This window comes from Apis dorsata, unplaced genomic scaffold (genome assembly GCF_000469605.1).
Source record: "Apis dorsata unplaced genomic scaffold, Apis dorsata 1.3 scaffold_231, whole genome shotgun sequence".
In the NCBI taxonomy this organism is placed as follows: Eukaryota; Metazoa; Arthropoda; class Insecta; order Hymenoptera; family Apidae; genus Apis; species Apis dorsata.
The window spans coordinates 21,724-38,713 of NW_006263513.1; the positions used below are offsets into that span (position 1 = coordinate 21,724).

Genomic DNA, 16,990 nt, shown 5'->3' on the forward strand with positions numbered 1-16,990 from the left:
TGGCGATTGAGTCATGTGAAGCCAATGTTCTCTTCCTTGACTTCCACTTCCTTCCACTCCACGAATGACTCCTGTGGCAGGACCAACGATACAGGAACCAACAATCACATTTCCTCCGATAAATTCATTGCTCGAGTCCATCACACATACCTTGCAAAAAATTTTATTTTAATAATTTTATTAATTTTCGTTTACTATGCTTAATTTTTACATTCTTTTTATAATAAAAATATTTTTTATATAAGTAGATTATATAAAAAGATTTTAATTTTTATAACTAGAAAATTTTAATTAATTTTAATTAAACTGATTAATATATGTAGAATTTTACAATCTGATTAGTAAGTTTAATCTATTTAATCTGTCTAAATATATGATTTTTCTATTAATTACTATAATAAGTTTTCATCTGATATAGAATTTATAGTGATCATTTTTTATTCAAATATTTTAATATCGAAACTAAAATTGTATTTGATTATTTTTGAATATATTTTTTTTAATTTCTCTTCTATCATTAAATTAATGCTTTTAATAAAAAATTGAATTTCATTCAAACAAATAAAGAATCATAATTCAAGAGATGTTTTGCAAACTTGTAATAAAATAAAGAGAAAAGGAGGAATAAAATAAATAATTAAAAGAAAAGAAAAAAATAGAAAGTTGAAATATTTTTTTCATATGTATAGATATACAGATACTATTTAATTGTATTCATGTATTCACAAACTTTAAAAGATTTTATATATTAGATAAAATATAATTATATGAAACATTTTGAAATTTTATTTTATTATAATCAATTAGAAATTTTTATTTCATGAGGAGATGGATCAATTTAAAACATTTGCAAACTACTGTGGATCCTCATTTATTTCATGTCAATATTTTATTTGAGAATATTCACAAAATTTATTCACCGATATATAGTTCTGTCGTTTTACTATAAAAATTGTCATTAATATCTTTCTCGTTTTTTAATCTAAGATGAATTTTTAAAAAGATAAAACATTCAATCGCGAACGATATTCCATGATTCACATGCAAACACGCGATTTCAATGTATGTAAATTTTTAGCAACAAGAACACATTTTGCTTTTTTTTATTAACATGAAGATAAAATGTAAAAAATTTAACATCGTTATGATTCTGCAGAATTAAATTTTTCATTCAATAAGATATATTTATGTATTATATGTGCAATTTTTATTTTTGAAATTATTATTTGGTAATAAACATTGAGGTTATGAAACGAAATTTCAAAGATTTTCTTAAAATTTTTTCCTTTATTATTTCTTTTTATATAAATTTAATAATTTTATGAAATTTTAAGGATTTTAATTCAAATTCATACTATTCTTTTAAAATTTCGTTTAATAAATCTCGTTAAAAATTTATATAGATAAATAATCGGTGTTTCAATCAATCTTCAATTCCGTAGAACTGGTTCCTTCAAAATTGTTACGAAGTTTTGTAGGCGATTCTCGCAAATCGATAACTTGCAATCGATAGAACTCGTTTACACTCGACAAATTGCGTGTTCTCAAGTTGCGATACATATTATATCGCGCATCATAGAAATGGCATTGAAAGTTCTTTTTTTTATGTATTATATTTGTTGATTCTAATGTGATATCTATTCTAATTTTCTGAATAATTTTCAACAAGTGAGAAAAAGTGAAAAAAATGGTGAGCTGTATTCAACGATATAAAATTTGAAAATTAAATTTTTTTTATACTAATGAAAATTTGATTTTTCTTTCTTATTACCATATGATATGTCTCGCATGTTTATCTCTGTAGAATTTTGTTATTTATTCACAATTCATGAATCGTTAATTGAAATAATATTTTAAAAGCATAAAATTATTATAATTTGATTATATAGAAAACGAAGCTTTTATTTTGAATTTAATATTAAAAACTATTTTAAGGTTAATTATATGTGATACGAAAGTAATATTTCCTAACAATGAGAATGATTTATGTAAAAATTACGATCAATTGAATTTAATTTAATAATTAATGTAACAAGAAATTAATTTTATTATTTTTTTTCTATTATTATACTTTTCATTTATTTCAGTTTGACAATTTGATTTGACTTCATATTTTGTCTTAGAATAGAATATAGAATATAGAAAAATAACAAGTATAAAAAGAAATATTATACTTTTAAAAAGAAAAACACAAGTTAAATCACATTTCTCAATGAAAATTGATTTTCATTTTCTCGTATTTTGAAATACTTATCATAATCGGTTTGCATGATACTATGATTATTATAAAGAAAAAAAAAAAATATTATAGAAACATATATGTGTATTTACCTCGATAGCTGATGATGCGAGATAGTTGGCAGGAACATTAAAAGACATCGCCTCGTTCCAAACGGGGCTTGTCGTAGCTTTTCTTACAGCGGTTTTCTTTTTTTTCACTCTCTTTTCGCCGCAAAGAAGATTTACTTTCACGAACGAATCTAAAGTTTCTTTGTCCTGTGAAGTACAAATAAATTGTAAGACTTGTAGTTAATATGTTTATAAATGTTTTCTTTATTATACAGAAGGATAAATATCAATTTTCATTTGGAAGAAAAACAAATAAATCAAAAAAAACAAAAATTATTAATCGGAATTATACGAAATTATTAACCGGTAATATAACCTTACTTTTTTCAATAGTCATGCAAATCAAAATTAACTATTAAATATTAATGAAAAAAATTGAAAAATGAATATTCTTTCGATGATTATTAAAATATATGTAATAAAATTATTAAAATATATGTATAGATAAATAAAGTTGTGCAAATTGAAAATTATCATTACCTGCGGTGGAAATAGATTTCTCGCTTTCAAAATTTGAACTGTTAATCGTTCGGCGCTTGGAAGATAAGAAAGGGATAATAGAACTTCTTGAATTTGTTCAGGTGGTTTTCGTTCGCGTTCAATCTCTCCCCAAACTTCTTCGGTCGAGGTAGGTGAATCCAATCGTAAAATATGTAGTGGTACTTTTACAGATCCGACTATATCGTTTCTAGAGAAACGATCGTAATCGAGCACCTATTAAATAGGTTAGAATAATTTTATTTTTTTAACATTGAAAAAATAATTATTTCTTTTTACATATAACTTAACAAATATTTATAATTCATGTTATAATAAACATTAATATAATTAATAAGACGTTATTTTTTAAAATAATTCTTATTAAATATATCGAAAATTTTCGTTGATAAGAAATTTTAATATTTATTTACATATTTATTCTATATTTATTCTATATTCGATAAGATTATATTCGATAAAAAATTATTTAATTAAATAAATAAAATAAAATAATCATTAAAAATTTCATTTTGAACAGAATCTTATATAAAAGTATATAATAACAATTTTTATATAACAATTAAAAAATAAAAGAAGAATATAAATAAAATAAAATTAATTAAAAAATCAATCATTAAAAATTTTGAATTTTGTTTATGAAAAGATACACGAACAAAAAAAAGAAAGAGAGAAAAATTAACGATACAGTAATAATGTTTGTATTGATTGCCTGTAAAACTAAAGTCCTGTCCTGAAGTTCGTCGTTACTGACAGGGAATTTGAATTGTTGATCGAAGAACGGATTCGACTCGTTACGGTATATCTGTGTTTGTCGTTTCCTCGAATCTACTTCAGGATTGAGCATCAATTTCACGTAAGGATCGTTGAATCCTCCTTGATCACTTCCAGCCAGATCGTGCGCTTCGATCAGGTGTACATGCAAATCTGATCGATCGAAGTCGTATTTGAATCGCAAATGCAGTCGGCCTAAACTCTTTCCATTTCTGAAATTACAATCAACACGATACACGTTAGTCGATTTCCTATTGATATTATAATGAACGTAACATTCAATAATGTTTCGATAGTAGAAAAGCTTTTTTTTTTATATACCTTAATTTCAATTATAAATTACATCGATATATATACATAATCATAATACAAATAATTTTTCGAATAATATAACTTCTTTTATATAATAGAATTTCATTCATTTTTCTAATAATACAAAAAATTGGTCTATTATTATATTTTTTGTCTAGTTTATATAAATGTTCTTTTATTCCCAATTATAAGACTTATCGCATCATCATTTCAACAGAAATGATAAAAAATTTCATTTGATGAAAGAACAATTTTAACAGATAAAATCAAATAGAATATGAAATTGTATGTTTCCTTTTTCTATCTCGAATTGATAATGTTATGTAATAATTACACTGTTAAATCAAGCGGTTATTTTCATTTGATCGTTGTCAACCGTATATTTCATAATAAATGCGAATCTATGTGTACACATTGCTTAATTATATATGTATTTCATATTTCAATTAATAGACATAGGAAATACAAAATGTATTCTTTTTTATTAATCGAAAGATTAATCGTCTGCGCGTTTCTAGTTTAAAAATCTGATCAAATAAAATGGATGGCTTTCGTATCCAATTACCATATATCCAGTAATTCAATCCTTTTAGATGCTATGCGTGTACAAGGAGGAAATGGATCGACATGTAGGTCATCGAATAATATCTCTTCGAAGTAAACCAAAGTTACGTTCGATCGAAAATATGTATTAAACATGAATGATAAATAATAAAACGTAGAGATAAGAATCTATATTATCGTATAGAATAAAATATTACGATTGTGATCATGATTGTTTTCTTCAAAAATGATTTCTCGAAAAATATAACATGATATTAGCATATATGTTTCAAAAATTTTGTTAAGAGAAAATAAAAAATGTAAAATAAAATTGTTATTAAATCAATACATACTTTTAAAATTTTTATCAATTTGAAATAATTTTTATTTTTTAAATTCAATATAAGAATTGAGATAAACAAAATATTGCTTTTTTCTGATATTCAAGTAATCGTGTCTGATTTCTTTCTTACACGATTTTATGTAAATTTTATTGACCGATAAAGTTAGTAAGATTCTTTGAATATTCAATAGATTTTCTTATTAATATCTGTGACTTACATTGAGATAAGAAAAAAAAGTAAATATTTAAAATAGTACAATACTTTGATATTAATTAATATTATTGATAAAAATTGTATTTGATCACAATCATTATGTATTAATTATATATTTAAATTTGATTAAATCATTAAGTCAACAAAATCTTTTAAATATTTAAGAAATTTTATTATTAATCGATGACTCGTTGCATTAAGATAAAAGAAATAAACGAATATTTACGAGTAAAATATATATTAAATGAAAAAATATTGCAGGTACCCTCGAGCTTTGAGATAAATAGGGCCATCTCTTCGTTGGTAGAGGTCAGGTTGTATAGAACCCAATGGTGAAGCTGGAGGAGGTGGTCCACCGTCACTGTTACACAAAAAAAGGTATTACATTCAAGAATTAAAGATTAAAAATAATCCGTGCGATAAATATTCGAATGAAAATATGAGAAATGATCGTGAAAGACAAAACAAAAATTTTTTCTTCATTTATCAGTTATTAAATGACTTCTTATGATTATATTTCATTTAAATGACATATGTTTTTTAGAAATGTTAAGATATATTTAAAAATAAATATCTCTTAAGATTTATCTTTCATCATATATTGCATCAAAAGTGGAAATTATTCTCTTAAACAATCACCCTTACAATATCCATTTACAAAAAATATTTGCAAAAGCAATTCTTACAAATTTTACTATTAAATATTAATAGTAACAATTTTTATATGGATAACGAAATGATGAAGAATGCCTCACCTTCCGATAATGCGTGATGGTGGAATAAGAAGGGGTGAAAGACTTCGGCCAGCTGATCTGGAAGCTCCGTGGGTAACGTTTATCGAGGAACCACCACAAGAAGAGCTCACACCTGTTGCCAAAGACGACAGAGAGCTCTGAGATGGTGATGCATTACTGCTCACAAGACTTCCGGAACAACTGGCTGGACTCCCACAGCGTGCATCTAGCGATGCGGTACGACCAGGTGATGGCGATCTGTGCGTTTAGGAATCGAGTGCAAGGTGCATTTCAATTTTTCTCTTTGCATAACAAAATTAGAAATAACATAATAGTAAGCACGATGAATGATTTTCAATCAATGATTAATGAAATGTATTTTTAAATGACTGTTAATGTATTTAATATATTGTGATAAAATATGAAGGAACAATAATTATATTTTGGATTTGAAATATCTCTGATAATCCATGTGATAACAAAATTTAATTGCGATAATAACGATTGATATCTTTCATTTAATATCTTTTCTGATATTTTTCCTTTTTATATTTATTTTATTATTTTTTTGTTTAACTGTTTTATGATAATAAAGTTTAATTATTTTTCAAAGAATTTGTAAAACTTTCATAAGAATCACTTTGCCAAATTATAAGTTATAGTAAAGTTCTGTAACCCACCATGCCAGAACAATTCCTGAGCAATTAATAAAATCTTCATGAATGATTTGATGAAAGCTTATTATTTGATGAAAACGTTTATTTAATAAAGGAATACTCTCTTTTATATTATATATACAGGATATTTATTTGTATCCGTTAAAATAACTTTTTAAAAATAATAAGTATTAAAAAAAGTAGAAGGTTTTTTTAAGACTTTATATATAATATAAAAAATTTTTCATGATCATTCCAAGATTATTTTAAGATTATTTTAAAATTGAATAATTTAATGCACAGGATTATACAAATGAATGAAATAAAAATTAAACATTTTCACGTCATTTTCAAATAGTTTTTAGCTTGTTAATTAAAATTTTGAATTTTTTTTACCTCGAACTTCTGCTCGGTGGATAAGACGAAGCAGCATGCAAGGGATCGGGGCGATGATGATATCGTCCATCAAGTCCACACGATCGAATCTGCGTTGTAGTGGTACTACGGTGGCTGGAAGATGGTCCAGAAGGTCCAGATGATCCAGATGATCCAGAAGGTCCAGATGGTCCAGATGGTCCTTCTAACGAGCTCTGCGAGCTCACCGATGAATTCCTTGTAAACAATCGTCCCATGCTTCCAGATCCACTGGTACCACCTGGATAGCTTCGACTTTGATGCGGTAAACTTCCTATTTCGAATTAAAATTAATTTTATTGCATTTATGAGAATTTTTTTTTATCAAAACGCGAGATATTTCGTCCATAGATTTAAATAAAAATTAATCCATGTTTCGATCGTGGATGCAAAGAGGAGAATCAACATTCTTTAACTTTTTTTTTTTACATACGTATTGAAAAATATATATCGCGAGATGCTTTACTGCAGAAATGATTAATTTTCCTACAGTCCTCGAACTTTTATGTTTCAATCTCGCTCTTGTTTCAACAAACAAAAGACTTTAATCTTTCATTCACGTATAATTGACATGCATACATTAATAACGAGTCTTCTTTCCATTTCATTTTTCTCAAACTTCACGAATTCTATAGCCACGAAGAAATTAACTATCTGTTAAAGGAAAATGACCTAGAAAAAAAAAGGCGTTAATTAATCAACGTCATACGACAACAAAAAAATTATCATTCCAATATAATCGACCATCCCAGAGATCGCCTCGTTACCAAGTTCGTTAATATCCCTCGTAAATTTCTATAATCCACTTTGTGCTAACCCGTTGCAATGCTGCCATTTTATATGGAACACTAACTCTAAGGCGCTGTACGATGGATTTTAGGGATTACAATTTCGATGTGAATAAAAGGGAATCGTTAAACCGTGCACGTTCCGGTCACAAGTTTGATACGAGGCGACGGGCAGGGATTACTTGGCGCGCGTATGAACTTCCGGTTTTCGTTTTAGAGCGTGACGTGGATGACAAGATCGCTCGAAGGGAATGTCTTCATCGATCGGTACCTAATTTTGAAAGGAAAATAGATGTGATATGGTGAGATTATCGAGGATTAAAATGTTCGTGCCATACTGATTTTCTGACGAGTAAAAAGAAGATTAAGATGGATAAAAAATTTTACCTGATTCGACGACCACGGAGGAACATGGCTGCACCGCATGCTGTTCCTTGGCGACGTTAAATTCCTGAAATAAAATTAGTTTGAATTAGAAAGATTATTGGAAAAGAGTTTATATTTTATAAATCTGATTAATTATTTTATATTCTAATCCTCTTTAATTCAATTTCGTTTGTCTAGAAAAAAGTAGTATTGATCTGATCAATAACTATTCTGAAATAAAAAACAGAAATTATAAATTATTATAAATAAATTTTTTTGATCATAAAGAGATAATACAACAATTAAGCATTATTATATATATGTATTAAATTCTAGAAAAATAAAATAAGATTTAAAAAATATGGATTAGAATGAACAAAATTTTCTGGAACACGAATATCTATGAAGGCAGATTTCAGAGATAGAAATTTTAATATCACAATTGTAATATTCCATATTTACAATTTTCATTGCATTACTGATCAAAAGTTTGGAAACAATTTCCAATTGCAGCTACTGTTTGTTATTTTGTTATAAATTTGAAATTAATTTTAAAAATATTAATAATAATTTCTCTTAATTAGATAAATTTCTAAATTAAAAAGACTTTAAAATAACAGAAATACAAGCTTGACTTTAAATTATGAATTATCAAGTTCTAGTAATTCCAAACTTTACTCCACTCATAGTATTTTTCAATCTTTATCAACTAGAGAATATTTCTCTCAATTAATTACATCCTTTCAACGAGAATTAGAGTAGAAGCAAAAACAAACAACTTCGTTCAATGAGTTAATAGAACATTACGTTCCGAAAAAGGAATTTCGATTTCAAAGTTACACATTATACAGTTACATACTTACACAGTTACACATTACACAGTTATATACTTACCTGTCGTTTTGCAAAATAAATGCATATATACACATGCGTTTTACGATTTAGGTCAGCACGGTATAAAAGAAGAATATAGAAGCAGAAAAAGAGGAGAAAAATAAGATAGAAAAATACGAGAAAAAAAAGAGACGAAAAAATAAAATTCAGAAAAAGCTTTTTGATTTATAACGTAATATCATTCGAAGAAGTTTTGAATTTTCGGTGAAATTCATTTAATTTTCAAAAAATTCGATGAATTTCTGAATTCTGAAATCGATTCTCGATTTAAACTCATTTATTTCTGGAATCTATAATTACAAATTGTAATCGGTAAATGTATGTTTAATCGGTCGGATATATCGATGGCAAAAAATCGAATTGGATCAATGAACCGTGTTTTACGAGTCATTGAAATTATTGATAATGGTTGTGTTTCAAAATCTAAAAAAAAAAAAAAAATATTAAAATTAATCTTTCGTCAATTATTTTATTTATTCCATTTAAATTTATAAAAATTTTTAGAAGATTTAAAAGACACTATATATATAAATGTATATTTATATATACTTATATGTGCTTTTGGAGATTTAGAATTGCAAAATATTTTTTTGTATTGGATATTTTATATTAATTTTTTATGGAATAAATTTTGCTTTTTTACATTTTTCATTTGAAAGCTTTAGATATTCCTTTATAGATAAATTTTTGAAGTTATTCAATATTAAATTCCTTGTAACAAAGTAAAAATAATGAAACTAATTGATCATTGACTATTTTATTTTATTTATTTTTAACACGAGAATGCTCTTAAACGAATATTTTTATAGTTATATAAATATTTACGGTATATAAATATTATACGCAATTTCGCGTTGAAACCTGTGTACCAAATAAATATCGATACATTCAATCTTTTAAATTTGTCATCCGCAAATCTGTGTACACATGAAGCCAAACGAAATCGTATTTATGGTTGAAAGTTGAAAGAAATTACTGGAAAATTGCAATAGGAGAAATGACGAAAAATGTGTCTTGTGGAGATGCACTTGGAAGATGAAATTTCAAATATCCTGTGCAAACAACGTTATTCAAGCATTAAAACCAATAAAATAGAGTAAATACGATACATATATATATATACATCCTCCAAAACATTAACAAATAGATTACGCATGTTCATGCATTTATAGAAAAATTAAATGTATAAAAATATACAAAATATATATGCATATGTATAATATGCAGAAAGATATGAAATTTTTAAAGTAAAGTAAATATCGTGATATTTAATGAATAAAATAAATTTTTACTAAGTTTCTCTAATTGTACTTATATAAATTTTAAAAATTAAGAATCGACGAAATTTTTTCTATCTTGAAATTTTTATAGATTACAATTAGTATCATTTTAAAATAAGAACAAAAATATCATACTGTTCTATACGTGTTCCAGTTTCCATTGAAGTTTGAATATATAATTTCAACATGCAGCCACATGAAAGAAACTTGACGATGTTCTTTTTTATTCGTTGCCTTACGAATCCTTTTATTACCACTTTTTAATTTCCTTTGATATCGTGCAGCCAAAAAAAATGCATTTTAGTTGTTTTGTCATAGATTCAATCTGAGAAATCCGTAAAAAAAAAATTGAAACAACAGAACCGACTTGAATAGTCTAGAAAAATCGCAAAAATACGAGGATCCTAGTCACTGAAAACTTTAAATATATGAATAACTTTTAAAAGAGAAATACAATTGACGATCTAAATAAATATATTTTTCTCGAAAACAAATAAATTTATTTTTATTTCTCTTAATCATTTTTATTTTAAACGACAATTAAATTAAAAATGGATATCCAGATCTCCTATTTTTATCAAAAACAAAAATTTATCAAATTTTATCAGATTCATTAATTAATTTTTAAAACTAGGTTTAGATCTAGTCTTTGTTAAAACTTGATAAAACCTCTTACTCTTACCTCTTCTTTTAAGTAACTTTTGAAAAAAAGTTATCAAAGAATAAATGTCATTCCGTTAATTAATGTCTTCCCTTATCTGACGTTTCAGAAAACATCGTACATCATTTCTGTAAAATTATCACGCTATATTTCTTCTAATCTTCAATTTATAACTCTTATCGAATATATCATGATCGTAGAAGACATGGAATTTTTTTCAGGTCAGAAATTTCATATAAATGAAATAAAGGATTTAATTTTCATCATTTTATCATTATTGAATCATTAGGAAAATTTCTTTTGTTAATGAGAAAATTAAATAGAAATTACATTGTATTATATTATATTAATGGTTAGACGTTTGAAAGTAATGCATGTTGCATAGAATTCAAGAAATTTAAGAAATGTAAAAATATGAAAAATGATAAAATTCGTACAAGCTATGAATACCACGTGGAAATTAAATTACACGTGGCAAGAATGTGTTTTATGCATGTGAGCTCTTTTAAATGATGATATTATTGAAATAAAAAAAAAAGAAAAATCAAGAGTGAAGAATCGTTCTTCAAAAGATGAGAAATTGTATGTAAGGTGAGAATTTCCTTCAAAGAGAGTATTTAATATTTAATTTTTTTATATCTAATTCTTATTCTACTTCGTATTTATTAATATTCCAAATAAATAAAATTTTTCCTATTTATATAAACCTATAAAGAAAGAATTCTAATTGATTATAATGTTTAATATTATAATATAAAACTTTGAAATTAATAATTGCAAAATGATAAAAACGAAATTTTAAAAAATACATATGATATAAATATATGACTTCCACAAGTTTCCAATAATTTAATAATAAGATTAAAAAAATAAAAAAGAATTATTCTTAAATTTTAATCAAATTATATATTAAAATATGTATTTCCATTCCTATTATCTACATCTGTTCACCCATTTCTATTATTTTCTCCGCCATTTAACCTTGCTCCACATTCTGGGAAAAAATGCATTGCCAATTAAAAATCCTGACCTGTGAAGAATGGCGTTGATTTATTGATTTGTTAATTAAGCTATTTCCTCGCTTTGAAATTCTGTTAAAAAAACGCCACACTGAGACGATCTCAATGAGACGATTGTTATATCACATAGGAATTTGAAAAATTTTATCGAAATCGAAAATTTTCTCGAGAACGCGAAATCAATCAATGTTTTAATTAAAAGTGAACAAGTGTTCCGTAAAGGATAGTTCTCTATGCTCTGAGTAAATTTTCTGTTTCTTTAAAAAAAATTTTAATTAACAACCTAAAAAAAGTTTAACAAAAAATTATTCAATTAAGAGATTAAAGTATAAATTTTTTATATCGTTGTTATCTTGTTCTTATTTTTGAACAAACTGATTATGAACAAGATTTTAATAGAATTTTAAAATAACAAATGAAACATTTTGAAAAATAAGGAAAGAAAATTGCTCTTAAATTATTTTCTTTATTGTAAATGATTTGATAATTTTGAACTTTTAGTAATAAAAAGTATTACTAAATGTATATGAAAATGAAATTAATTTGTATATATAAATAATTTTTAAATGAATTCATTTTTGCAAATATAATATTTTTACATGTAAATACGAAGCTAAAAATTATATCGTATAGGAAGTTTCAAATTTTCTTATTGTATGATTCATATCATCGTATATTTTTATTCGCAATTTTTTTTCAAATTAACTGACTGCCTTTAAAAATTCGATTCTTCTTTGATACATTTGTTATAAAATATCGAAAATTTACAAGAATCTTGATTGATCTATCAATATCGCGATCAGAATATAAAAGGCGATAGAGTAATATGCAATGGAATATATTATATTATGAATTCATTCATGGTAATGGTTCTTACGATTTGAATCGATATTACATCAGAAAAATTATTCAAAGATAGATTTTTCTCTCTTCAGATTGTTTCTAAAATGAATTTTCCAATCTACATTATTTGTCTGATTACGTAGATACAGTGGTCGCACGATCTATTGATCTATACTACTTGTTCGACTTGTCTATACGACGTCTATTCAATCTAGATCCATTTGATTAAGAATAATTACACAGTTCATTATTTGTCTAACTATAGATAATAACTCTGTTTAATTTATGTTGCTTATTTAATATACATTTTCATTTCATGAGATGAAATACGTAATTTTCCTGACTTCTTAATACGCATTATGTATTCCATTTGTTCGAATATATAATACATTTTCATCATCCATAATGAAAACTTGTAACGTAAAAATATTTCGTATTATTCTCGTATTGTATTCCAATGTTTCGACGAATTTATTAAACACTGTTTGCATTTACTCGAATAAAAATATCTCGAGTAAAATTTCAATTCTACTTGCTTGATCGAAATCTATTAAAGATTAATTAATTAAACAAGAATACTCGAGATGAAAACTTTCCTATTTTTCACATTCGGGAACAATGCTTCATTGTTCTTCGCATTGGAAGTTGATGATAACTTTTTGAAAACATTCTCAACATGTACGATTTGCCAATTATTTCAAATTCTGCTAATTATCGTTGTAAATGGATTGATTTGCGAATATTATATCTATTTTTGCTAAGAATATACGTTTGATTCGTGAATTCTTGAATTATAAAAATCTGAATTATTCGACTTTTAGATTAGAAGATTAAAAAATTTATAAAATAAAATTATAAATATATATACCCATTAATAATAATTTTAAAATATTATTGAGAGCTTGATTAACTTGACTACTAATTATCTTTTCTTTTGATGTGCCCACGATTCATTTTTCACCCATCTGACCATGACCGCCTTGTTCTACTCTGTATGACTAAGACAATTTTATTCCATTTGTTTGATTACAAACGAAGATTCTACTTTTTCTTCTTATTCCATTTGTCTAATCATAACTATCTCGTCTTACTTATCTGATTGTAACTATCTTAGTGACTTCTTTCATTCTACTTGTTTACACATGGCTGATATTTGTATATTATTTTCTTCTGTATCATATCAATTTTATGCTCTCCCTTCCAAAGAATACATTTTTATTTTTAATAATTCTTACTTTTAATTAATTCTTACTTCAAAGATTGATTTTGAATTTTTTTTTTGTATTTTTATTCTTTATTAGTGTTCATTAGAACAGTTAATATATAAGTATGGCATCAATATAGAGAGCACGTTGCACTATGTGTAAATTCAAGAGAGAATTACTTGAATATTTCGCTTTGATTAAATTCTGTTCTTGGATCGCGTTATTAACCAAGAGACCGACGAGACGAAGATTAAAGAGATTTTATTTACAAAATGAATGTCATGGAAACTATATGGTAGCGATATTGTAGAATATTATAAAGGTAATTAAAAGTATTATTTATATATAAGGATGCAGTATGTCAAAAACGTTTCGTTCTTTAATACGTAATTTTATTTGATACCATTTTATGAAGTTTAATTTATATTTAATTCGTATTAAATTTATATTCAATGCATAATAATTCACATTTAATTGATCTCTGTCAAACAAATCATAACAAACCAATTCAAATATTTTCATACGAATATAAATACAGTTTATTAAAATTAATTGCAAATATTATTATACATTTACAAATATCATCTCTCGTTGAAATTTCTATAAAAATAGATATAATTATTTAATCATGTTCTCGATCAAAATTTAATCTTTTAAAAATTTCATTCTCAAAATATAAAAAAAATTTTTTTAAATTACAAGTACTATTGGTGTCTAAGAATCCAACAAATAAAAAATTTCTCCTATTAACAATGATTTCTCCTATTAACAATGATGAAGAGAAAAAATGTGAACTCGTTCAAAGATGCTTATTATGTTTTAATTTTTGTAATAAAAGAATCGTCACATTTATATTTCAATCTCAACTGAGAATAAAAGGGAGATTAAGGTAAATTTTAACTTGAATAGAATAGTTATGTATCATTTTTTATTCTTACAAAATTTTTCCTATAAATTAATTATGGATTATAATTTTTGATTTATATGGAAATATTGGATATGAGAATATATTATATATATGTAATAATTTAGAAAGTTTAATAAATAATAGAAGAATAAGAGAGATCATAATAAATTTAAGATGATTCTAATAAGTTTTCTTGATCTCTGTTTTTTTTCTACAAATAAAATTTTTTACAAAACAGCAAAATTTTGTTATTTGTCATGATAACTTGAAAATAAACTTCGTATTTTGAAAACAATATTAAGATATAATCGTATATTTGGAGCTGACGTGTTCATGCTTACAAATGCAGTGTCGAAAATTGATGGGGATGGTTTTTGTTCGTGAATGAAATAATAGGAAACTATGAATACTGACCGTGACTCAAACAATGAAGATTTATCCTGTACTTTTGAAAACATTATTTTTGCTCCTACAAGAAATACATCGATCGAGGGAAAAGTTGGATTCAAAAAAAGTAATAACTCTTTTATCTGGATGATTTATATTCACGAAAATTCGAAGGGAAAAGAATATCAAATAGAGAAACTGAGAATTGTGGGAAGATAATAAACTTGAGTTTATTTTGCCAATTAAGAAACAATTCGTTTCAATTAAACCGAGGAAATGAAACGGTCGAATGCTGCTTTCACTTGAACTTGTATCACTGAATATTAAAAACAAAGAAAATATTTTCCCTCGAAAATTATAACAATGAAATTATTGTTTTGAAAAAATCTTATGCTGTATTTTTATTATAAAGTTTTGAAAAAAATCTGTGACTTTTTAATTCCTTAAAAATTAATTCTTATAATATTAAGAATGTTTATATTTATTGATATAAGAACGAGATTGAGACATAAAAATTTAAAGACTATAACAGAGTTAATCAAAAGAAAAATAGAAGAAATGTAAAAGAATTTGTTTTAAATTATTAAATTTATTAATCAAAATTTAATTTTCATGAGCAAAATAAGGCAAAAAAATTGATTGTTAAAAAAAATTCATCAAAGATTTTACTATATTTTTTAAAACAGTTTCTTAATATCTATGTGCATAAAACACACTAACTATTATTTCCAGTATGTGAAAAAGTAACAACAGCTATGGAGCAGGTTCGAAAGAGTATTCCTGAGCACTCTACGTAGAAAGTAAGAGGTTCTTCCGCCAAGAAAATACGATAAGAGCTCGAGACGACTGAAATTGTTTCATGCTCGGCTTATAGCGAAGCTCGCCATTTTCCTGTCGTCATCCACGATAAATTTTAATGTTTGCTTAAACGTTCTATATGGAACGACTTTTGTTTCATCTCTTTTGAGAGAAATTTAAACTTTTTGATAACTTTTTCTTATTATATCAAACGTGGATGATTTATTTAGGCCTTTTTATTCTCGTTTTTCTTGAAATGAAAATTGATCTGTAAGAATATTATTTTTAACTTCTTCACGAATTTCTTTCTAAAAATAATTTCATTATTGGAACAATGCCACATCTATAGATAGATTTCGTCTACCGATACAAAGAGATTAATAATAATAAAAGTGTTGATCATCTATTATAAAATCGAAATCAACCACACAAACTATCGAATTGTCTTCATTCATCTCATATGGAATAGTAGACATATTCTATTTCCAATCATAACTCGAAATAACGTAATACAATTACATTGATACTATGAATATTCTCTATTATTACCTAATTCTCTAATTATTACCTAATCCGTATTTTTCAAACGAAGAATAATATTTTTAAATGTATTCCACGCTACGTGTAACAGGTATTGCGAATATCTCGTGCCTCCGTTTATTAAAAACGCGAATAATATGATTTCTCGTCGGAACAACAACGGAAACCGATTAGTTTCGAGGTGCATTCCGTTTTAATCGCGTTTCAATTGCGGATCTCATTCGCAGAATGCTCGACGAACGAAAGAAAAAAAATTTGCTCCGATTTTAATTACAAGTTTAGTCAGGTTGAAGTATGCCTTTTAATTAACATCGCTCTTCGTGAATTCCAGAAATTGTTCGTCTATATTATATTCAAGTCTTTCAAGTTTCATACAGGTTGCCAGATATTTTAATCGTAAATGTACCGGATATGTTAACGTTGTTTGACTTATTCGTGTTTGTTATAGTTAAGAGAGAGAGGGGG

At 25.6% G+C, this 16,990-nt stretch overlaps 1 protein-coding gene across 1 annotated transcript in view; it reads right to left on the reverse strand.

The window, feature by feature from the left end:
• LOC102676557 (synaptotagmin-3) overlaps positions 1 to 16,990 on the reverse strand; it is an 81,759-nt gene that overhangs the window by 1,165 nt on the left and 63,604 nt on the right. Inside the window, exons 3-10 of the mRNA XM_031510477.1 lie at positions 8,013 to 8,076; positions 6,820 to 7,111; positions 5,789 to 6,025; positions 5,299 to 5,394; positions 3,560 to 3,833; positions 2,830 to 3,063; positions 2,332 to 2,496; positions 1 to 150 (exon numbers count right to left, since the gene is read on the reverse strand). Coding sequence (XP_031366337.1) covers positions 1 to 150; positions 2,332 to 2,496; positions 2,830 to 3,063; positions 3,560 to 3,833; positions 5,299 to 5,394; positions 5,789 to 6,025; positions 6,820 to 7,111; positions 8,013 to 8,076 — 1,512 coding nt within the window. The remainder of the gene's footprint in view (positions 151 to 2,331; positions 2,497 to 2,829; positions 3,064 to 3,559; positions 3,834 to 5,298; positions 5,395 to 5,788; positions 6,026 to 6,819; positions 7,112 to 8,012; positions 8,077 to 16,990) is intronic.